General features: G+C 41.8%; 1 protein-coding gene across 6 annotated transcripts in view; it reads left to right on the forward strand.

The window, feature by feature from the left end:
* Positions 1 to 21,367, forward strand: part of LOC122553506 (kelch domain-containing protein 1) — an 88,668-nt gene that overhangs the window by 12,994 nt on the left and 54,307 nt on the right. For all 6 annotated transcript variants that reach the window (XM_043697366.2, XM_043697372.2, XM_087989755.1 and 3 more), the window contains one exon: positions 9,072 to 9,142. In XM_043697366.2, coding sequence (XP_043553301.1) covers positions 9,072 to 9,142 — 71 coding nt within the window. The remainder of the gene's footprint in view (positions 1 to 9,071; positions 9,143 to 21,367) is intronic.

Here is a 21,367-nt window from a genome sequence, read left to right on the forward strand (position 1 = left end):
GTCTGTCTGACTTAGCAGAGTCTTGTGCCCAGCATTGGCATGTGCCGTCTTCCTCATGCCTGTCTGGAAGATCAGAATTAACCTGATGCAGTGTCTTCTCCCCATTAACAACGTTAGGGCTATCCCTGTAGTTGCATGAGGGGTAGTCCTATAATCAAATAAGAACCAGGAATGTTTGGTATCTCGTGAAGCTTTAGGCTGTTTCTTTAAGCCTGCCTTTAAAGTTTGGACTGTTCTTTCTACCAGACCATTTCACTTTAGGAAATACTCATATTCCCTGCTGGTAAATGATGGCCCAATATCTGTGACCAACTGTTAGGGGCGTCCATATATTGTAAAAGATGCATGCAGTTTTTCTATCATTCTCATGTTTGACGAATGAACTCTGTGCACGTCTAGCCACTTTCAGTATGTGTCCATAATGTCTAAGAACACTGAGTCCATGAAAGAACCTGCACAGTCCACATTTGACTGAGTCTGGGGTTTACCTGGTCATTCCTATGAACCTTGGGGGAGCTACTGGCAGTAATTTTTGTCATTGTTGGCTCTCTTGGCACTGCTCCATCAAGGAGAAAGTGAGGTCTGCAGATGCTGGAGATCAAAGTTGAAACTTTATTGCTGGAACAGCACAGCAGGTCAGGCAGCATCCAGGGAACAGGAGATTCGACGTTTCGGGCACAGGCCCTTCTTCAGGAATGAAGAAGGGCCTGTGCCCGAAACGTCGAATCTCCTGTTCCCTGGATGCTGCCTGACCTGCTGTGCTGTTCCAGCAATAAAGTTTCAACTGCTCCATCAACACAGATGTTTCTGTATCCAATCCCGGGTACCTGACATACTATCTCGCCAACATCTTAATTTTCGAACACCTGAACGTCCTTTTGTAGAGTATCTGATGGCAATCTTTCCATGGGATAAGTCACACTTGATCCCCATAATATGCCATTCTGTACTGTGATCTAGTCTGGCCTGGCCCAATTTCTGGTTGTGACAGCCCTTTGGTTTTTTTTCCCCCACTACCTTCACAACCAGCTGTTTCAGTTTTGCCAAGATCAGACCTTTCTGCATCCAATGTCTGATATTGTCAGCTGTGTCTGGAAGCATGTCTAAAAAAATTTAAAAGCATTATGGACTCTTCCAATGGCGGTACCACAAGTTGTGCATCAGCCAGGAGGAGATGGCTCAATGCATTTACATTTGCAACTGTGTTCCAACTTGTAATTATACACACGTAGAATTCTGTGATGGACTCAAATTCTGCCTGAAGTTATGGGTGGCACTGCCTTGTCCTCTTCAAATAGAGATAGGGGTTTGTAACCTGTTGTTATTATTACTTTGTCCCCACACTACCGCCTCTCAGTGTAGTGCTTATATTTCCCCAGCAACCTTGTCGTGTGTGTGCAGGTGTCGCAAAAAGTGTGTAAATCTTTATTTATATTCCACCACCAGGAAGAATGGGGACACCCGAGTGGCCAATGACAAGCAGTGCCTTTCACTCCTGTTTTATATCTGTCAGCCGTAAAGATATTGGTGGAACTTTGACTCCAAATATGAACGCCAAACCTTCCTTCTCTATCTAGGTGTTTTTACACTCCGTATTAGGTGAAGTTCTGGACGCATACACTCAATTGAGCGTTCCTCTCCATTGGGCCTCCTATGAGCTAATGCCAACCTGGTGCAGTATGGGGAGGCATTGCATGTCAATAGTAGATCTTGTTTGTTTGTTCATTGCTCTCAAGGTTATGGCCTGGTTACAGGACCACTTCTAAGGCTGACCCTCCAAGAGTTGATGCACATGTGCCAGGTTGGAGGACAAATTATGTATGAACTTTCCATAATTCAGCAGCCCAAGACTTAATCTTCAGTAGATTGGGGGTCGGTGCACCTTCGATCACCCTCACTGGGTACCCGGTCTTGACGGCTCTGCAGCCCAAAAAGGTCATTTGGAACACCCGGAACACACCTTTGTCCCCTCTAAGACGCAAGTCCACTTAGGAGGAACAACTAAGGACGATTTCTGAATTATCTAAGTGCTTTTTATTGGTCTGTCTTGTTATTAGCATGTCATCAAGTTAACTGGCCTCTGGGGTAAACCTTGTAAAATATCCTCCATCACCCGCTAAAAAATTGCACAGGCTAACAATACCTGAAAGGGAACCTTGTATGTTGGTACAAATCCTCATGAGTATTTAATGTAGCATACCTCTGGGAATCCTCATCTAACCATAATTGCAAGTCTAGCATAACTCATGTCTAGCTTCATGAAGGACAGTCCCCTTGTCAGCTTTGTGTAAATTCTCTATGCAAGGGATTGGGTATTTTTTCCAGCTGTGAAAAGTGGCTTACTATTTGTTTAAAATCCCTACATTCTGCAAACTGACTGGTTTGATGATTCCTTCACTTTCTAGCTGTCTGATTTCTACCTCTACCTTTTGCATGTAGACAAATGGCAATGGGCAGGCCTTGAAGACTCATGGAATTGCTTCTTGGTCAACATGCAAGGTGGGCTTGGCATTTTTGATAGTCTCTAGATCCTCCTGAAGAACCTCTGGGTATTTAATTAGGACTTCACTCAGGCAGCCATTGTCTCAACACTTTTTTGTTTGACTAGAAAATCTAGGTGAATTATTCTTATCCCCCACTAGGATTCACCCATGTGGTGAATCTTTCTCCAGCATTTCGCTGCATCAAGCTTGGGCCCAAACCTTTTTACTGCAATGGTAACTGAACCAGCTGCTTATGAGATTAGAATCGAAATTATACCCTCAATTTATAAGGATTCCCCAGTATAGGTTCTTAGTCTATCCAAGGTCTTGGGAAAACTCGAGGGTTGTAGTGTAGAGCGAAGTTTGGTAAAGACTGCTTCTGCAATCACTTACAGCTGCACTGGTATCAACCTCCATTAGAACCAGGTGACCACTTAGCCAGGCATTTATTTTGATAGGTTCTAGTTTGGATGTGGCTAAGCAAGTTAACTGTTCCAAACCAGATGTAGGTGGACTTTCCAGGTAGTACACACTACTGGATACCGGTCAGTGAGTTCTCTTACTCCATTGCTGTCTCAAGTCCACATATCAGCAGCAATTACAATGGCTTGCTGGCCCAGATCATGGGAAAATTTTAACCATTTGGCTGAGGCTTGGCTTTTCTTGGGGTTTTGCTATGGGTTGACCTAGAATTCCTCTGTTCAGGATACATCCCAAGTGAAGCTATGCAATTGCTTTCATTCAAGTGGTCTTCCCCTAGCTGAGTCAGACTGGCGAGGGTGTCCATTTACATCTGAATACAATGCAACTTATATGCTCTACTTATTGCTCTACGTATTGCATTTTAAAATGATAAAGCCAGTTGTGGTTCCTGTTTGAAATCTAGTTGGGCGTCAGCTAGCAGGTGCTTTTGCATAGTTACATCACTAATTCCATGTACCAAATGGTGTCTCGGCATCGCATTAAGAGGGGAACAGCATGGTGCTCAGTGGTTAGCACTGCTGCCTTACAGTGCCAGTCACCTGGGCTTCATTCCACCCTCAGGTGACTGGCTGCATGGAGGTTGCACGTTCGGTGTCTGCATGGGTTTCCTCCGGGTGTTCAGTTTTTTTTTCCCCCAGAGATGTGCGTGTTAGGTGGATTGGCCATGCTAAATAGCCCATAGTGTCCAGGGATGTGTAGGCTAGGTGGATTAGCATTGGCAAGTGCAGTGTTGCAGGGATCGGCTTGGGGAATGGGGTGCTCTTGGGAGTGCCAGTGTGGACTTGATGGGTTAAATGGTCTGCTTTCATACTATAGGGATTCAATGATTCAAAGCGTTAAACCAAAGTCATATGCCTCCACCACTTACCTCGTCAAAAATCCTGATGCTGATTGCCCTGGTTCTCAAATTAACAAGTAAAATCGATAGCATCTCAATTAGAGGAGGGTTGAAGTTGTTATATTTCTTGACTAAATTAGTTAGTTTTTTGAAAGATTTTAGTATCTGGTGCCTGAGGCAAAATTTAATCTTCTAATAACTGCAGGTCTATAAGTTGTCAGGAGAATTACTCATTGGGGTAGGTGAAAAAAAAATCGAGTCATTTGGCCTGATAAATCAATGCATTCTTTTCACATACTGGGTCCAGTCTTTGGCAAAATAGAATGAGTCAGGCTTCCCAAATTACATGTTGCCAGAAATACTTGCTGCAGCTCAAAGACCACTGTTGAGTGAATTTCTTTAAGAGTGTATTTTTATCTTGCTGCCAATGAACTAATTCCAGGGTCAAGTATCTCATTTCCTTTGTTTACACACGGAGAGTCCACAACATAGAGCAAACAGAATAAATGGCACTTGTTCTTATATCAGCCAGGGCTCCCTGATTGGGGCTTTAATCTGGTCCAGTCTGGGACCTCTTTTTTTTTTTAAGGGGAGGGCAGGGAATCCCTTGGTTTTTTTTTTGGTTTTTTTCTTTCTTTTTATTTAACCCCCACACTACCGCCTAAGTGCGGTAGTGCTTATTTTTCCCCAGCACCCATGGTGTGTGTCGGTGTGAGACACAGTGAGAGACACAAGGTGCACAAATCTTTATTCAATTTCCACCATCAGGAAGATAGGAAAACACCCAAGTAGCCAGTGATAAACACTGCCCTTCACATCAAAGGGCAGTGCTGTGTGATCAAAACAGTGAAGGAGAGGGTAGGGACTAAATCAGAATACAGTTGGAGGGAGAAATAATGCACTCCACTCCCTGCGGCCCCCACCTCTCCCTGAACAACTCCAGGGTGTTGGTCGACACCGTGTGCTCCTTCTCCAAGGACACCCGGGCTCTGGAAACTCTTATTCTGAGGTCCACCTTTTATAACAATCACTGTACCTCCCACTTTCCTTCATTACTCAATGAAGAATCATTTATGAAGCTTTAAGCTAGTTACCTCCTGTTAAGAGGTTTGACAAGAATAATGCTATTGATGTGAAATGCGTGGACTTGCTCTGATGTTTGACAGAGTGCCGTTCAACAGAATTGAGGTCATTCTATAAAACAAGACAGTAGCTTTGTAGATAGAATATTGACTGTGTAATGGGAAACAGAGTAATAGTCAATGGATATTGTTTTGAGCTTGATGAAGGGTATAGTGGAGTTCCAAAAAGGTGGTATTGGGACCTTTTGTTTTCCTGATGGTATGTAAATAGTCTGGATCGCTGTGTGCTGGGGACAACTTCAAAGTTTCTAGATGATGAGTTGTCAGTGACATCTTATAGAAAAGATGTGAATGCATTGGAGAGAGTGCAGAATATTTACAAGAATGTTTGCAGGAATGAGAAACTTCAGTTATGTAGAAATTAGGACTGCTCTCCTTGGAGGGAAGACGACTGAGGTGAGGTTTTAAAAAAAAAAAAAAATTTTCAGAGTGAATGGTTATGGTTTGGAAGTGAGGCATTAAAGAGGACTTTGGATGATTATTTGGGTGGAAATCATGTTAAAGAGAATGAAGGGAAAGCATGAGATTGACTGTGTAATAGGGCTTGTTTGAAAAGCCACTGTGGTCATGAAGGCAGAATGGCTACCTTCAATAATTCTGTGATTCGGTCAGTTTGTTTATAATATTTTGTAATGATCATATGTAGATTTTCTTTCATCTCTCCAACTATTCTTTAAACTTAAGATAATCCTTTAAAACATTTAAAGATGTTTCATTTTTGTGTTTTGAGCATTATTTGATCCTGGTATCTAATGGTAATTGTGTGATAAGAATTTTTGAATACCATCTTTTATCAGTTGGATGCTTCAGATTTTATGATTCCAATTACTGTGTAGTTATAGAGTCATACAGCATGGAAACAGACTTGACAGTCCAACTAGTCCGTGTTGATTAGGCATCCCAATCTGATCATTTGGCCCATAGCTCTTTTCAACTCCATATATCTATCCAGATGCCTTTTTTTTAAATGTTGTAATTGTATCCACTTGCTCTGGCATCTTATTCCATACATACACCAACTTTTTTTTTTGCGTAAAAATATACTGCCCCTTCAATCCCTTTAAAACTTTCCCCTCTGACTTTAATCCTATGCCCTCTAGTTCTGGACTCACATCCCCCAACCCCCCCCCTCCCTCACTCAGGGAAAAGACCTTGGTCTGTTCACCCTATCAATGCCCTTGATTTAATAAACCTCTAAAAGCAGTCTCCAATGCTCTGGGGGAAAAGCCTGTTCAGCGTATCCCTATAGCTCAAACCCACCAGTCCCCTCAAAGTCCTTTGAAATCTTTTCTGAACCCATTCAAGTTTAACAACAATGTTTCTATAGCAGAGTGACCAAAATTGTATGCAGTACTCCAAATTTGGACTTACCAGTGTCCTGTATGGCCACAATATGATATCCCAATTCCTGTACTCAAATGCTTTGACCAATGAAAGCAAGCATGCCAAATACCACCTTGACGACTCAACCTGCAACTCCACTCTGTAAGAACAATGCCCCTGCACCCCTTGGTCTCTTTTGTTCAGTAATGCTAACCAGGGTCCTACCATTTTAAGTGTAAAAGTCCTGTCCCTGGTTTGCCTTATCAAAGTGCATCACCTCACATTTATCTCAATTAAATTCCATCTGCCATTCCTTGGACCATTGGCTCATCTGATCAAAGTCCTGTTGTACTGTTAGATAATCTTCACTGTCCACTAGAACATCTATTTTGGTTTGTCTGCAGACTTGCTAGCTATACCTTCTATATTCACATCCAAGCCATTAAAATACTTGATAAAAGGCAGTGGACCCAGCACTGATCCTTGTGGCACTCCACTGGCCACATTGTACACTCTGATAAACAACCCTCCACTATTGCCCCCTCTGTCCTATCGTCAAGCCAATTTTCTATCCATTTGGATCCCCCAAGAGCCATGTCATCTAACCTTATTAGCCAGTCTACCATGCGGAACCTTGTTGAATGCTTTGCTGAAGTCCATATGGACAATGTCTATCACTCTGCCTGTTTCAGTCTTCTTGGTCACCTCTTCAAAAATCTCAATCAAGCTAGTGAGACACTATTTCGCATGCACAAAGCCATGCTGACTATCCCTAATTGGTCCTTGCCTTTCTAAATGCATGTAAAAACTGCCCCCTCAGAATTCCCTGCAACAACTTACCCAACACTGATGTCCGGCTCACCAGTTTATAGTTCCCTGGCTTTTCCTTACATTATAAATAATGGTACCACATTAGCCAACCTCCAGTTTTCTGGCAGCTCACCCATGGTTTCAACAAATGTTTCAACAAGAGGCCCAACAATCTCTTCCCAAGCTTCCCACAAATTTCTGGGATTTAACTACCTTTTTTATGCATTTTAAGACCTCCAGCACCATTTTTCTTTTTTTTAATGTGAACTCTTTTGAGATGTCACTATTTATTTTGTCAGGTTCCCTAGCTTCCGTGTCTTCCACAGTAAATACTAATGCAAAATATTTACTTCGTATCCCATCTATGTCCCATAATTCCACACAAATGGCCAATTGATCTTTAAGGGGTCCTATTTTCTCCCCTTTTGCTATCTTGCCCTTAATGTATTAATAGAATCTCTTGAATTGAATTAGCTTTATTGTCACACTTGCTCAAGTAAGTACAATGAAACGTTTACAGCTGCTGCGTTAGTGTCATCTTTGGTACAAAGGTACCTAGGTACAGATACTTAAGATTAAATTCTTAGAAAACAAAATAAGTTAGAAAAGTAAAGAAATAAATAATCCGTCATGATAATCATACTTTTATTTTTCTAAATTATTTCTAAGAACTTCAGAATAGCAATCTTTCTGACCCCGTTCATGCCGGCACCTAGCCTCCAGGGAGAGCTCCACTGACTCGCCATCACCTGTACCGGGTCCACCAACGTAGGTGTCGCTCAGCTTTGGACACGAGATCTTTTTGCTACTGAACAAACTGTCCCCGCAACCAAGAAACCCTGGTGCTGCTGCAAGGCTGTTGCTAGGCCACGAGTCCCACTTCAGCTTCTTCGGCATCGCAATCTTGAAGAGTCTGTTGCTGTTGGCGCTGCCATTCCTGATCGGTGGAGGAGCTTTGCTGTCACTGGCCCTGAATACCGGGGGTTACATCTTGCTGCTGTTGCTGCTCCTGCTGGCCCCAGTGTTGGGAGAATGACCACGCTGCTGCTGCCATTCGCCCTGAACTTTAGATTCTCCTTAACGCTATCGCATTCTTTTTTTTTTGCCCTCCTGATTTCCTTCTTAAGTATACTGCTACTGCCTGTCTACTGTTCTAGGGATTCACTTGATTCCAACTGTCTTTTCCTAAAATATGCCTCCTTTTTTCTTGATCAACATCTCATATTTCTCGTCACCCAGCATTCCCTACACCTACCAGCCCTGTCTTTCACTCTAGTAGGAACATACTATCTCACTCTCAAAGGTTTCCCACTTCCCATCAGTCCCTTTTACCTGCAAATCGCTTCCCCTACAACTTTTGAAACTCCTCTTTAATATGATTAAAAATTGGCCTTTCTCTGGTTTAGAACTTTAACTTTTTGATCCATTCTATCCTTTTCCATAACTGTGTTAAAACTAATAGAATTGTGATCACTTACCCCAAATTGTTCCCCAAGTTTCACCTCAGTCACTTGCCCTGCCTTATTTACCAAGAAAAGGTCAAGTATTGCTCCACCTCTGGTAGGTGCATCCTACGTTTTCTGAGCCACCGTACCATGGTGCCTGTATTGATGACAGAAGTCTTAGATAAGTAAAAATTAAGGTAGAGTTCATCTCGGATCAGTTGGGGGAAGTTGATTTGAGGAAGACCTCCACGCTGACCAGACCTCCATGTCAGGATAAGACCTGGAGATTGCCATGCGAGGCCGAGACTGCACTGTTTGGGTAGATACTTCCTCTATGCTTGGTCCCGGCCAGGAGAAGATGCCTTAATTTTTTTTTTCATTTTTTGAACTTGGCAAATGATTCCACCACTTAATTCTTTTAAGAGCAAATTTTGTTGCATCTTTCATCTCCAGATTTTGGATGATTAATGCAAATATTGCAAAATTGATTTTGCTGTATTTGAAAATGTCTACAGGAAGGTGTATGATATTTTATTTTTTGTTCCAGACATATGAAAATAACGAAGTTTACTTACCAAATGATGAAATCTGGGTTTATGAAATAGAAAGTGGTGTATGGTAAGTAATATTTTACTGCTGACAAAACTATAACCTTGGAAGTGCAATTTTTCATTTAGTGGTGTGAATGCAACTGCTGTTTGCTCATTACTTAATACAGTAGATTTATTGCAGCACAATGCCATGTGAGTTTTCTTGATTATTCTTTCACAGGATGTGGGCAGTAATAGCAAGTCCAACATTTTTGTTGCTCATCTGTAATTGCCTTTGAAGTGAACAGTAGTGGTTGTGGGTTTGAAAAATGTTGGCTTAAAAAGCCTTGGTGAATTCCTGCAGTGCATCTTGTACATAGAACACACTGCTGATAGTGTGCTGCAGTGGTGGAGGGAGTAAATGTTTGTGAATATGGTGCCAATCAAGATGGCTGACCTATCCTGGATGGTGTTCTTGCGTTGTTGTAACTTCACTCATCCTGACAAGTGGGGAGTGTTCCATGACATTACTAGCTTGTGCCTTCTATGTGGGAGACATCTTTTGGGAGGAAAGAGGTGTGGTGTTTGCTGTCGGATGCATAGCTTCTGACCTGCTGTTGTAGCCACTGTATTTACATGACAGACTAGAAACTGAACTGGACAAATGGTAACTCCCAGGATGTTGAGAATGAAGGATTCGGCAACAGTAATGAATTGAAAGTCAAGAGGCAATGTTTTGATTCTTTCTTGTTAGAGATGGATATTTTCTGGCACTTGTATTGTGAATGTTACTTGCCACTTGGCAGTCCAGGCCTTGATGTTGTGGGCTGATGGAGGGGAGGTCATTGATAAAGCATTTGAAGATTGTAGTTCTTAGGCACTCCCATGGGAACTCCTGCAGACAGTCTTGGAGCTGAGCCAAATGACCTGTAGCAGCCGCAATCTTCATCCTTTGTGCGAGTTATGACTCCACCCAGTGTAAAGTTTCGTCATTTCTCATTGACTCTAGTTTGTTAGACCACCTTGATGCCATGCTCCATCAAGTATTACTTGTTTGGTTCCTAACTTGCTGTACTGCTCTATGTACTGATGATCAGATGTAACAACATTTATTAAAAATATAATTTTATAGATATCACAACATCATTCAACTTCTTCATATAAGACAGGATGTAGTTGTGGAGAGGTGTTTCTGTGACCAGTGGTGTTCTGCAAGGATCAGTGCTGGGACCTCTCTTGATTGTAAGATACACAAATGATTTGGATGAAAAGCTAGGTGAATTGATTAGTAAGTTTTTTTTTTTTTTTTGAAAATGACATGAAAACTGGGCATAGTAAGGCAGGTTGTCAAAGACTACTACAGGATATAGATCAGTTGGAAAGTTGGGCAGAGAATTGGCAGATGAAGTTTAATCTCGACATGTGTTAAGTGACACATTTTGGAAGGTCAAATGCAAGAGAAGTGTAAAATAAATGGCCTTTGGAGCATTAATATGCAGGGCCATTTTACGGTGCCAAGTCCGTACCGCCCTGAAAATGGCAACACAAGTGGATAAGACAGTAAAGAAGGCATGTTGCATGCTTGCCTTCACCTCTCAGGGTACCGAGTAGAAAAAGTTAGCAAGTCATGGATAAGATATTAGGTGTGTTGTGTCCAGTTCTGATTGCCACGCTATAGGAAGATTGTGGAAGATTTGGCGAGGGTGCAAAAGAGATTTACCAGGTGCCAGGAGTGGAGTGTTTTCTCTATAATAAGAGGTTGGACAAATGTGGATTGATTTTGAGAACCTTGGACACTGAGGGGTGACTTCATTTTTAAGTGTATATAGTTATGAGAGGCATGGATAGTGTAGATAATTCCACCTTGGGGGGAAAAAGACTCTTGACTATCAAATACTAGAGGGGATTGGTTTAACGTGAGAGGGAAAAGTTTAAAGGAAATGTGAGGTAAGTTTTTTTTTAAAACACATTGTGATGGGTACCTAGAATGATCTGCCAATGGAGGTGATAGAAGCAGATATGTTAGCAATGTTTAAGATGCAAATAGGCAGACACATGGACAGGCAGAGAGCAGAGGGATATGGACCATGTGCAGGCAGATAGGATTAGGTTAGAATTGTTATGAAGATGAGTGTACTGTACCTTTTTTAAGAGTTAAAAGCTCGCAGAACTACCTGACAGCAGTGTTCTGGACAAGATATAATGTAACATGTGGTTCAGTAGCTAGGGTAGCTGGTTGCCTGGAAACGACAAAACAGATTTGAATTCGGCCCAACAGTTTAAATTATACCCCCCCAAAAAAAAACAAAATTTCAATAAGTTTGAATTTAGTATGCTGACAATCTTTAAAAGCTAATGACACAATCCAGTGCTTTGGGGATATACAACCGGAAAAATTGAGCAGTTGGGAGGAAAACTGCCAAGCCGCCAGCATCTGCAGACTACTTGGAGAATAGCTTTCTTTAAAAGTACCTTTTTATCAATCAGTGACTTGTGAAACAGAAATCCCTAAGAGCAAAAGCAGGAAGAGAAGATTAGACACCTGGCTGGTTTTGAAAACTGAAATTTTTGGTAGATCTTAATAGGTGGGTTTTATCAGAATAGTATTATAGAAGGGAAGGTAAAAGATAGGTTAGAGGAAGGAATTGTAAATAGTTGTTAGATAATTATTCTCTGTTATACTTTAAGAAATGAAGTTGTTTGTTTTTACTTTAAATAGTTCTTGGCCTCAAGTTTTGCAGATTACTGCACGGGGATAAGTCTTGTGTTGCTGGTTTAAATTTAAGTGCGATGGTTTACCCCATATCTTAATAGTTTGGGAGCACATCGTCTCGGGATTTGAACTGGTTTAGACAGATTTTGAGGGTACGAAAATTCCCAGCAGATTTAAACACTTGCAAGTTAGTGTCCGAGATTTTTAAATAAAATGTAGGTGAGACAATTTGTTTAATTTTGGTGACTTGTGGTTGGTTTAGATTAAAAGTGAGAAATGGCTCTGAAAATTGCTAAAGAGGTTCAGGGATTTGAAAATGATTCTCAAATTTGCCAAAAAAAGTTTAGTGGAAAGAAAAATGCCATACTTATAGCATTAGTAAAGAAATTAGAAATCGACAAGTGCAGTAGAGGTAGAAAACCTTAAATTACAATTGAGGAAAATGGAGTTAGAAGATAAACAGAGGGAGAGATTGAAAGAGAATTCGAACTTGAAGTCAGCAAAGTCAAGTTAACATGAAGGATATTAAAAGAGAAGGTAGTGATATGTATAAGTGTCAAAATTCTGCCACATTTTGTTGAAAAAGATGTTGAAGTCGTCTTTATTTCATTTGAAAAAATTGGCCCAAGCTGCTGGAGTGGTCTGAGGGCTTATGGGTAATGCTAGTTCAGACTAAACTGGTAGGCAGAGCTAGTGACTTATTTGCTGCACTGTTAGATGAGGTGTCAAGAGATTATGAAGAGGTTAAACAGGTTATTTTAAATGCTTATGAATCGGTACTAGAAGCATGTAGACAGCGGTTCAGAAACACAAAGAAGGAACCAGGTCAGACTTATGTTGAGTTTGAAAGAATTAAATCATTGTCATTTTGATTGATGGATGCATGCTTTGAAAATAGATAGGACCTTTTGAGGCTCTGAGATTATTCTGCTGGAGGAATTTAAAAATTCACTTCCACAGATGGTAAGAATTCATGGAGGAACAAAGTTTAGAAAGTGAGAAGGGCAGCAGAATTAGAAAGTGAGTAGATGTTGGTGCATAAGACAAGCTTCTGCTGAGAATTTCGTCCTGCAAGGGATAGAAGTTTGGAGAAGAGGATATCTTGCGCTACAAAACCAAGAGTAGAACACTGGTAAGAATTTACCACAGGATAAAAAAGAAGCCCAAGAGGATGAAAAGGAGATGTAAGGCCTCACTTGTTTCCACTGTGGTAAAGTGGGGCACATAAAGTCACAGTGCTGGTAGTTAAAGAAAGGCACTGTGTGGGTAAAGATGCAGTTTTAAAAAAAAAAGCTAAGCCAGTGCCATTAGTTAAGGTAGTAGAGGAGACGCCAAGAAGAGCTGAGGAGCTGCAAGAGAGTACACAGCCTAAGCAGGGGCTGGGTATGGAGTTTAGTACCTGATCTCAGCAAAGTATTCACCTCCTGAGTAAAGTTTACTCTGAACAGAGGGAGAGGGACAAGAAGTCATAATTTTGAGAGACACAGGATCTAACCAGTCGCTGATAGTAACGGATGAGTTAATATACACTCGTTCCGATCTCCTATCAGAGAGTGTGATAATTGTTGGATAGAGGGACAGAAATTTATCGTTCCCCTATGTGAGATCAGGTTGGAGTGCCAACACAAGACTGGGGAAGTTACAGTGGGAGTGATTTGACAGCGTGTCAGTTCCAGGAATTCAATTTGTTCTTTGGATCCTTCCAAAGCATTCCCATGTGGAAGTGACACCCTTTGTTGTGGAGAAGCCCAAGGACGACCAAGGAACTGAGGAGTTAAAACAGAAATTCCTGGTATTTTCCCAGACTGTGGTAACCAAATCCCACTATCATGAGTCACTGCACAAAGCAGAAAATAAGGGAAAGATTAAAGGAGTTGAGGTTCAGTTAGTGGATACCCTGTTTGACATTTTGGTGTTAGAAAAACCTGAACAGGCAGAGGATCAGACCAAACTCCTGAAAGACTAAGATTTGCAACAGCAAGACAAGACGATTAAAAAATATGTATGTGGATGCGTACGCCAAAAAGGAAGCAGCGAATATTTCGGAGGGTTACTATTTGAAAGATGGAATCCTAAGATGGAAATGGAGACCATGGCAGGTTTAGTGCAGAGGAGAAATGGGCTGAAGTGCAACAGATTGTGTTCCAGGTAGCATACAGACAGGAAGTGTTATCGGTAGCACATGAATTACCTGTAGGAGGTCACTTAGGGGTATGAAAGACTCTGGCTTAGGAACAAAAACATTTTTATTGGCCTGGAATGCACAAGGATGTGGTTAACTTTTGCCATACATGTCATGCATGCTAAATGGTAGGTAAGTCACAGGCACTAATAAAACACGCACCTTTGTTGCCAGTTCTCACATTGAAGGACCTCTCATGTGGGTTATAATTGATTGTGTAGGCCTATTCCTGAGAACTAAAAGTGGGGACCAATACTTGTTAACCATAACGGATGTGTCTACCAGATTTTCTGAGGCAATTCCATTACTGAATATCAAGGCAAAAAAGGTGGTAGAGGAGTTAAAGGTAGTAGCTTTCTTCATACGATATGGGCTTCCCAGAGAGATTCAGTTGGACCAAGGGTTAAATTTTACTGCTAGGCTGTTTGAGGTGGTTATGGGTAGCTTAGGTACACAACACCTTTAAATCCAGTGTGTACCATCCTGAATCCCACAAGCTCCAGAAGGTGGCATCAGACCTTGAAGACCATATTGAGAGCATACTGTCAGGATTACCTGACTGATTGAGATAAAGGTATCCCATTTGTATTGTTTACCATTCAAGATGCCCCAAATGAATCTATTCAGTTCAGTCCCTTAAAGTTAATATTTGGGCATAAAGTGAGACCCTTTGAAATGAAAGAAAAATTGACAGGACCAGAGTCTGAGATGCCATACTTAGATTATGGATCGGAGGTGTGGGAGATGTAAATTGAGGAGGTGAATTAGATAAACAGCATCTAAAAAGGGCACAGTGCAGAATGAAGCAGGTAGCAGATAAAAGCACTGAGACTGATGTTTTCCTGAGGGGATGACTTGTTCGTACTGTTACCAGTGATAGGAGATCCCTTCCAGGCCAAGTTTAGTGGTCCCTATCAAATTGAGGAAAAAGTTGAGTCAGATGAACTATTTCGTGAAGATGCCAGATAGGGGAAAATTAAGTATCGGCTATGCCATGTGAACATGTTGAGACCGTCTTTATACAAGAGAGAACCGAAGAAACAGGTGTTAGCTACTGTCCCGCAGAGTGAGGAATCAAATCCAAATGTGGATTTTGATGTGCCTCAAAATAGCTTTAAAAAATAAAGGAGTCCTTGAGTGGGATTGGTTCGTAAGTTATTTGAGGAGCATAGAACACAGCTGTAAGATTTGTTACTACAGTACAAGAACATATGTAAGAATCAGGTGGGGATGACTAATGCTACTGTACACTAAGTAGTCAAAGGGAATACTGTTCCGATAAAACAGCACCCCTATCTGCTTAATCCTTTCTAAGCCAGAGTGGTCCAGATGGAGGTCAAGGCCATGCTCGATGCGGATATCATTGAACCAAGCCAGAGCGAGTGGAGTTCGCCGATCAGCTTAGTTCCCCAACCAGACAGGACTCAACGATTCTAGTGAATTAGCGGAAGGTCGATGCTGTTACAAAATCGAACTCCTATCCAATTCCTAGATTGGTGCACTGTACCGAGAAAGTTGGACAAGCCAGTTACATCACCACCAAGTTGGACTTAATGCGTGGTTACTGGCATGTACCTTAGACGGCAAAACTAAATTTCTGCATTTGTAACCTAAAATGGGGTATATCAGTTCAAAGTGCCCTGTGAAGAACACACCTGCCCCATTCCAAAGACTCATGAACAGTTGTGGCTGGGTTAATAAACTGTGCAGTCTATTTGGACAATGTAGTGATCTTTAGTAAGACCTGGAAAATCACATGGTACAGTTAGCAGAACTCTTGAAACTACTACAAGAAGCAAAACTGGTGATAAATTGAAAAAACTGAATTCGCCAAAGCAGATGTTTTTGGGACATAACATGGAAAGTTGACCCCACTGAACACAAAGACTAAGGCCTTTGAGGAATTCCCACGACTAACCTCTAAGAAAGAGGTGCTTCGTTTCTTAGGAGTCAGTGAATTCTATCGGAGGGTTCTTCCAAACTGCAGCAGTATAGTGGCACTGTTATCTGATTTGCTGAAGAATAACACAGTTTTGGTGGACAGAGGCATTCTACCATTTGAAATCAATATTAACTATCAAACCAGTTTTAGCTACATCAAACTTTTGAAAACCTTTTTTTAAAGTTGGCAACGATGCTAGTGCCATTGGAGTTGGAGCTGCACTCGTACAAGAAGTTGAGGGTGGGATTGAACTGTCATCCCCCAGAACAAAGACTCGCAGAGCCTCAAATTTTGCCACTAGGGGACTTTAATCCTTTCTCACTTGTCTTCTCATGGGGGCTCAAACCCCACTTAAACACCGCTCATATCCTAGCGCAGCGAGGAGGACTTGAACCTCAAATTAACCCACCCAGGGAACTGTCCACCTATACTGCGTAGAGGGCTCTAACCTCACTTACACACCCCTCCCCAAGACAGCGTAGAGTACTGAAACCTGTTTATCAGCACAATTGCGGAACGGTGTCTCTCAACTGAACTAATTACCGTTCGAAGAGTCCATAGAATAGAGAGTAATCGAGCGAGGGGACTGTCTCTGGCATACAGGAATATCAGCAGGGACCAAGTTTTAAAATCTTGTGTGTCCATCTGTCTCGACACACCGATGTTCCGGGCGACTGCTGACACAGTCTGATCGTAACTGTTCATTTGGATCCTGCCAACCTGGTCAATATTGTCGTCCCGTTCCCCCTTTAGTCAAAGCAAAATGCTCAGACATAGTATGGTTTTACCTCCTTCATCTTGATTCCAGGCTGTGGAGGAAGAGAGAACAATCGCCCATGTGCAAAGAGACATGAATTCACGGTCTTCTCTCTCAAATAGCAGGGAGGAGCATCCAGACATGGCAACGTACACATTGATTGATTGTAACGGTCATCCAATCAGCGAGTGTCAATAACAAAGGCTAAGCTATCTGCTGTTACAATGAATGTTCTTAATCTTACTGGTTTCATATAATAAATACTTCTCACCTTGTTAACCTGACTCTACATCTTTAAATGCTTCCAATATTGTTAAATGACTACATAATGAATGCTTTTCCACCTTGTTAATCCATTACCCTTGCCTCCAGCACCCCATTGTTAACTGCAAGTCTCATCTGATCGGAGTCATGTTTAGCTGAACCTCTTGTTTCACAAAAACTCAAAACTTAACTCTTTACCTACCTGTTCATACCCTGTACACATTCTCAAAGGAGCCTGAACAAAGCTGGAATCAGTGGAAATCGAGACAAACACTCTGGATGGAGTCAGACTTGGCATGTAGGATAACAGTTGTGGCTGTGGAGGTCAGTCGTCTCACTTAAGGACATCTCTGCAGGAGTTCCAGTAAAGTGTCCTAGATCCAACCACTTTCAGTTTCCTCATCAAGGGCAGTCCCTCCATCATAAGGTCAGATGTAATCCTGATTGATTGCACAGTATTCAGCACCATTTGCAACTCCTCCACTACTGAGGCAGTCCATGTTCAAATGCAACAAAACCTCAGGTGGGGGATTCCAACACATCGGTTTAAGGTAAGGGGGGAAAAAGTTAAAAAGCGTCTGAGGGATATCCTTTCCACACAGAATGTGATGCATATGTGGAATGGGCTGCCAGGGTAATTGGTGAAGGTAGGTACAATTATAACATTTTTAAAAGGCATCTAGAAAGGTATATAAATAGGGAGGGTTTAGAGGGATATGGGCTAAATGTTAACAAATGGATCTGGGTCAGATTGGGATGCCTGGTCACCGTGGACAAGTTGGACTAAAAGATCTATTTCCACGCTGTATGATTGAGTCTATGGCCTGGACAATCTCCACCTTGGACTGACCAGTTGTAATTAAGTTAATGCCACGCAAATTTCAAGCAATGACTGTGTTTTGAAGAAGAGACGATTGAACCACTAACACTTAACATTCAATATGTTACCATTACTGAATCCCCCACAACTGGTATTCTGGGGTTACTATTAATCAAACTCAACTGGACCCTCCATATAAATACAGGGGCTGGGAACACTGCAGTCAGTAACTTGCTTCCTCCAGACTCCCCAGAGACTGTCCATCATCTACAAGGCTCAGGTTAAGAGTGTGATGGAATACTCCTTACTTGCCTGAATGAGTGCAGTTCCAACAACACTCCAGAAGCTTGACTCCATCCTGGACAAAGCAGCCTGCTTGCTTAGCACCATCTGATGCTTAACACCAGAAGTGTATACATCTACAAGATTCTCTGCAGAAAGTTGCCAAAAATCCTTTGACAAGACCTTCCAAACCCCTGACCACTTGCATTTGGTGGTTTTCTCATGTATCTGGCCAGTGTCCTTCTAAATGCAAGTTCCCCTCCATCCCCACTGACCATCCTTACTTGGAAACATTTCACCATTCCTTCAGTTGTTGAATCAAAATCCTGGAATTTCCTCTCAAATGGAATTACCTACAACATATGGACAATAGCTGTTCAAAAAGGCAGCTCACCACCAGCTGATCAAGGGCAACTAGTAATAGGCAATAAATATTGACCAACCAGTGACAGGGGTCCCATGAGTGAATCGAAAAGGAAATTGTTTAACTAACTTACTGGAGTTCTTGGAGAAGCAACTTGTTCTGTGAATAAAGGGAACCAGTGAATGTGTTGTACTTGAGTAGGAGTAAAATGGGTCTTTTTCAGGCTGGCAGAATAGCACAAGTGATGTGTGCCACAGAGTTTGAAACCTCAATTCTTTGCATGTTGTTTATATAAATGATTTGGATGAAGGGATCAAACATAATGTTTGCTGATGACACATTGATAGTGGGGAAAGCAAGTTGTGAAGAGGATATAAAGAGCCTACAAAGGCATATAGATACATTAGTTGAGTAAACAAAAACCTGGCAAATGGAGTATAATGTGGGTAAGTGAAAACTTGTCAGTTTTGATTGAAAGAATTAAAAAGCATTTTATCTAGATGGTGAGACGTTGCAGAGTTTTGTGACAGAAATCTTTGTCCCTTGTTCATGAATCGCAGAAAGTTAATATTCAGGTTCAGCAGTTAGTCAAGAAAGCTAATAGAATGTTATGTTTTATTGCAAGGGGGAATTTAATGAAGGGAGGGAGGTTATCAAAAGCATTAGTACCAGTACTCCACATGTTCTCAATGTGTTGGAAGCACACTGAGGGTGCACTAGATTAATAACTAGAATCAGTGGACTATCTTGTGAGGGAAGGCTGGGCCTGTATTCTCTAGAGTTTGGAAAAGCCACAAGTTGAAACGTCAAACATCCTAAGAGTACTTGATCAGGTCGATGTGGAAAAGTTGTTTCCTGTTGTGGGAGAATCTCGACCTAGGGGTCATAGTTTAAAAATAAAATAGGTAAACCCTTAAGTCAATTGAAGAAAAAGGATTCTCTCAGATGGTGACTAATTGGAATTCCCTTCCTCAAAGCAGTGGATGCAGAAACTTTAAATATTTTTAAAGCAGGGGTAGATAGAGTTTTTTGATTGTCAAGTTGATGAAAAATAATCGGTGATACACAGGAATGTAGAGTTCAAATCAAAATTGGATCAACCGTAATTGTGTTTAATGGAGGAACATACTCTAAGGGCTGAGTGACCTCCTCTTGTTCCTGGTTTGTATGACATTTATCCCTAAAACTCTAGATGCCTTTGATGCTGTTGATATTATTTGCTTAACATTTTTGAAAATGTGCTCTATGCAAAAGGCACTGAAAAAATACTAGAAGCAAAATGTTACACAGATAATCGGCTTTTACAGTGTAACATACATTCTATAAAAACTGAAAAAATAGATACTTCCAATTTAAAGCACCACAATTTTTTTTTTTGTGAACCTGTTTTTAAAATCAACCTGTTCAAAGATGCAGTAAATACTCTGGAGCAGGAAGAATCTGGATCTCTCAGTCCAGCAGAAGGTATACTCCCACTGCATCACAATAGCCCTCCTTTTGAAAGGTCAAGATACTTTCTAATCCAACCTGTTAAGAGATGTTATTGCACAAGGCTGGAGCAGGTCAGACATTAACCCAGGCCCGCTGGTTCAGGGGTATGGACACTATCATTGCACGACAAGGGGCTTTCTCCTTTTAAGGGTCATCGAAAAGAAATAACTTATTTTTCCTAATCAGCCTGTTCAGAGACACTATAGCATGCCACTACAGCAGGTGGAACTTGAACCCAGGCCTCTTGGTTCAGGGTTAGGGACACTACCACTGTGCCACAACAGCTTCCTTCCTTAAGTGCCAAAATCTTCAGAGAACATTGACGCTTATTGGACATTGTAGATGAGACCTGGGTTCAGAGGCTGTTGTCTCCCCTCCCTAACTCCATTTTGATTTAGTGATCTCCCTCCTCTCCTACCTCTCATTTCTTTGTGTTATTACATTGCCCTTCAATGGGCTCTGCCATATAGTGAACAGTTGGAAACACAGGTGCTGTTAATGTTGGATAATACATAAAGTTGACATAAGTGATCTGGCAATGGATCTAGCTCTTCAGGTGTGTGATTTAATATTGGATGTAATTTGATTAATTGGAAAACTCTCATTTAGTGGTGGAGGATAATAGGTGAAAAGTACTGAACTAACTCAGCTGGTATTCTATCACCAAGTCACTTTTTTTACTTATACATGCATTGTACTTGATAGTGGTCCAGCTTCCTGTGAACGAACAGAACCACTGATACTCCTGTTTTTTTTTATTTTATTAAACAGTACAGTATTTACAGCTGCTAATTTTTACAGATAAATAACAAATTTATAAGGGAGAGAAGCGACAAAGCCAGACCTCAAACCCCACCGTTTAACCAGTTTTTCAGGGAAATAAGGACAAACCTGAAGTCCCAGTAACACATACAAGACAATCTAATTAGATAAGAGGCAATGCATAGAATACAGACCCTCCCCCACCTCGCAACAACCCACCCGTCCCTCCCACTTACCAGCCACTCTAAGGCAGCCCGCCCATATGCCCCTTCCTCTCTCACGCTGCACCGTGTCTCATCCAGGTCTCGGTCCACCCTGACACACCTTCAGGCCACCTGTAGGAATACTGGGTGGTGGGGGTCTGGGCTGGACGCTGCCACAGGACATAGTGAGCAGGGTAGCGGTAAACGTCAGGTTCGTGGCCACTGCCCTTTGACGCCATAAAATAGCTGTGCTTGGACCTGAGGTAGTGCACCAGTTGACCGATGCTCAGGTGTGTGGTGGCATCCAGTCTGCGCTCACCCCTGCCCGGACGGAATTTCACATTGGCCCCAAGGCCCTGGAAACCTGAGCCATCTCTGGAATTTTAGTTTTGTCCCTTTTTTTGAAGGAAGTTTCACAGCATGCCCTGTATGGACTGTTGCTGCACACTGTCCACCTCTTCTCCCTCACCCACTGCCCGGATACACCTTGGTGTACCCATTTGCCACCGGGGTGGTGGGGATCCCCAGTGGAG

This window comes from Chiloscyllium plagiosum, unplaced genomic scaffold (assembly GCF_037043375.1).
Source record: "Chiloscyllium plagiosum isolate Xiang-an unplaced genomic scaffold, Cpla_swu_hap1 HiC_scaffold_8, whole genome shotgun sequence".
In the NCBI taxonomy this organism is placed as follows: Eukaryota; Metazoa; Chordata; class Chondrichthyes; order Orectolobiformes; family Hemiscylliidae; genus Chiloscyllium; species Chiloscyllium plagiosum.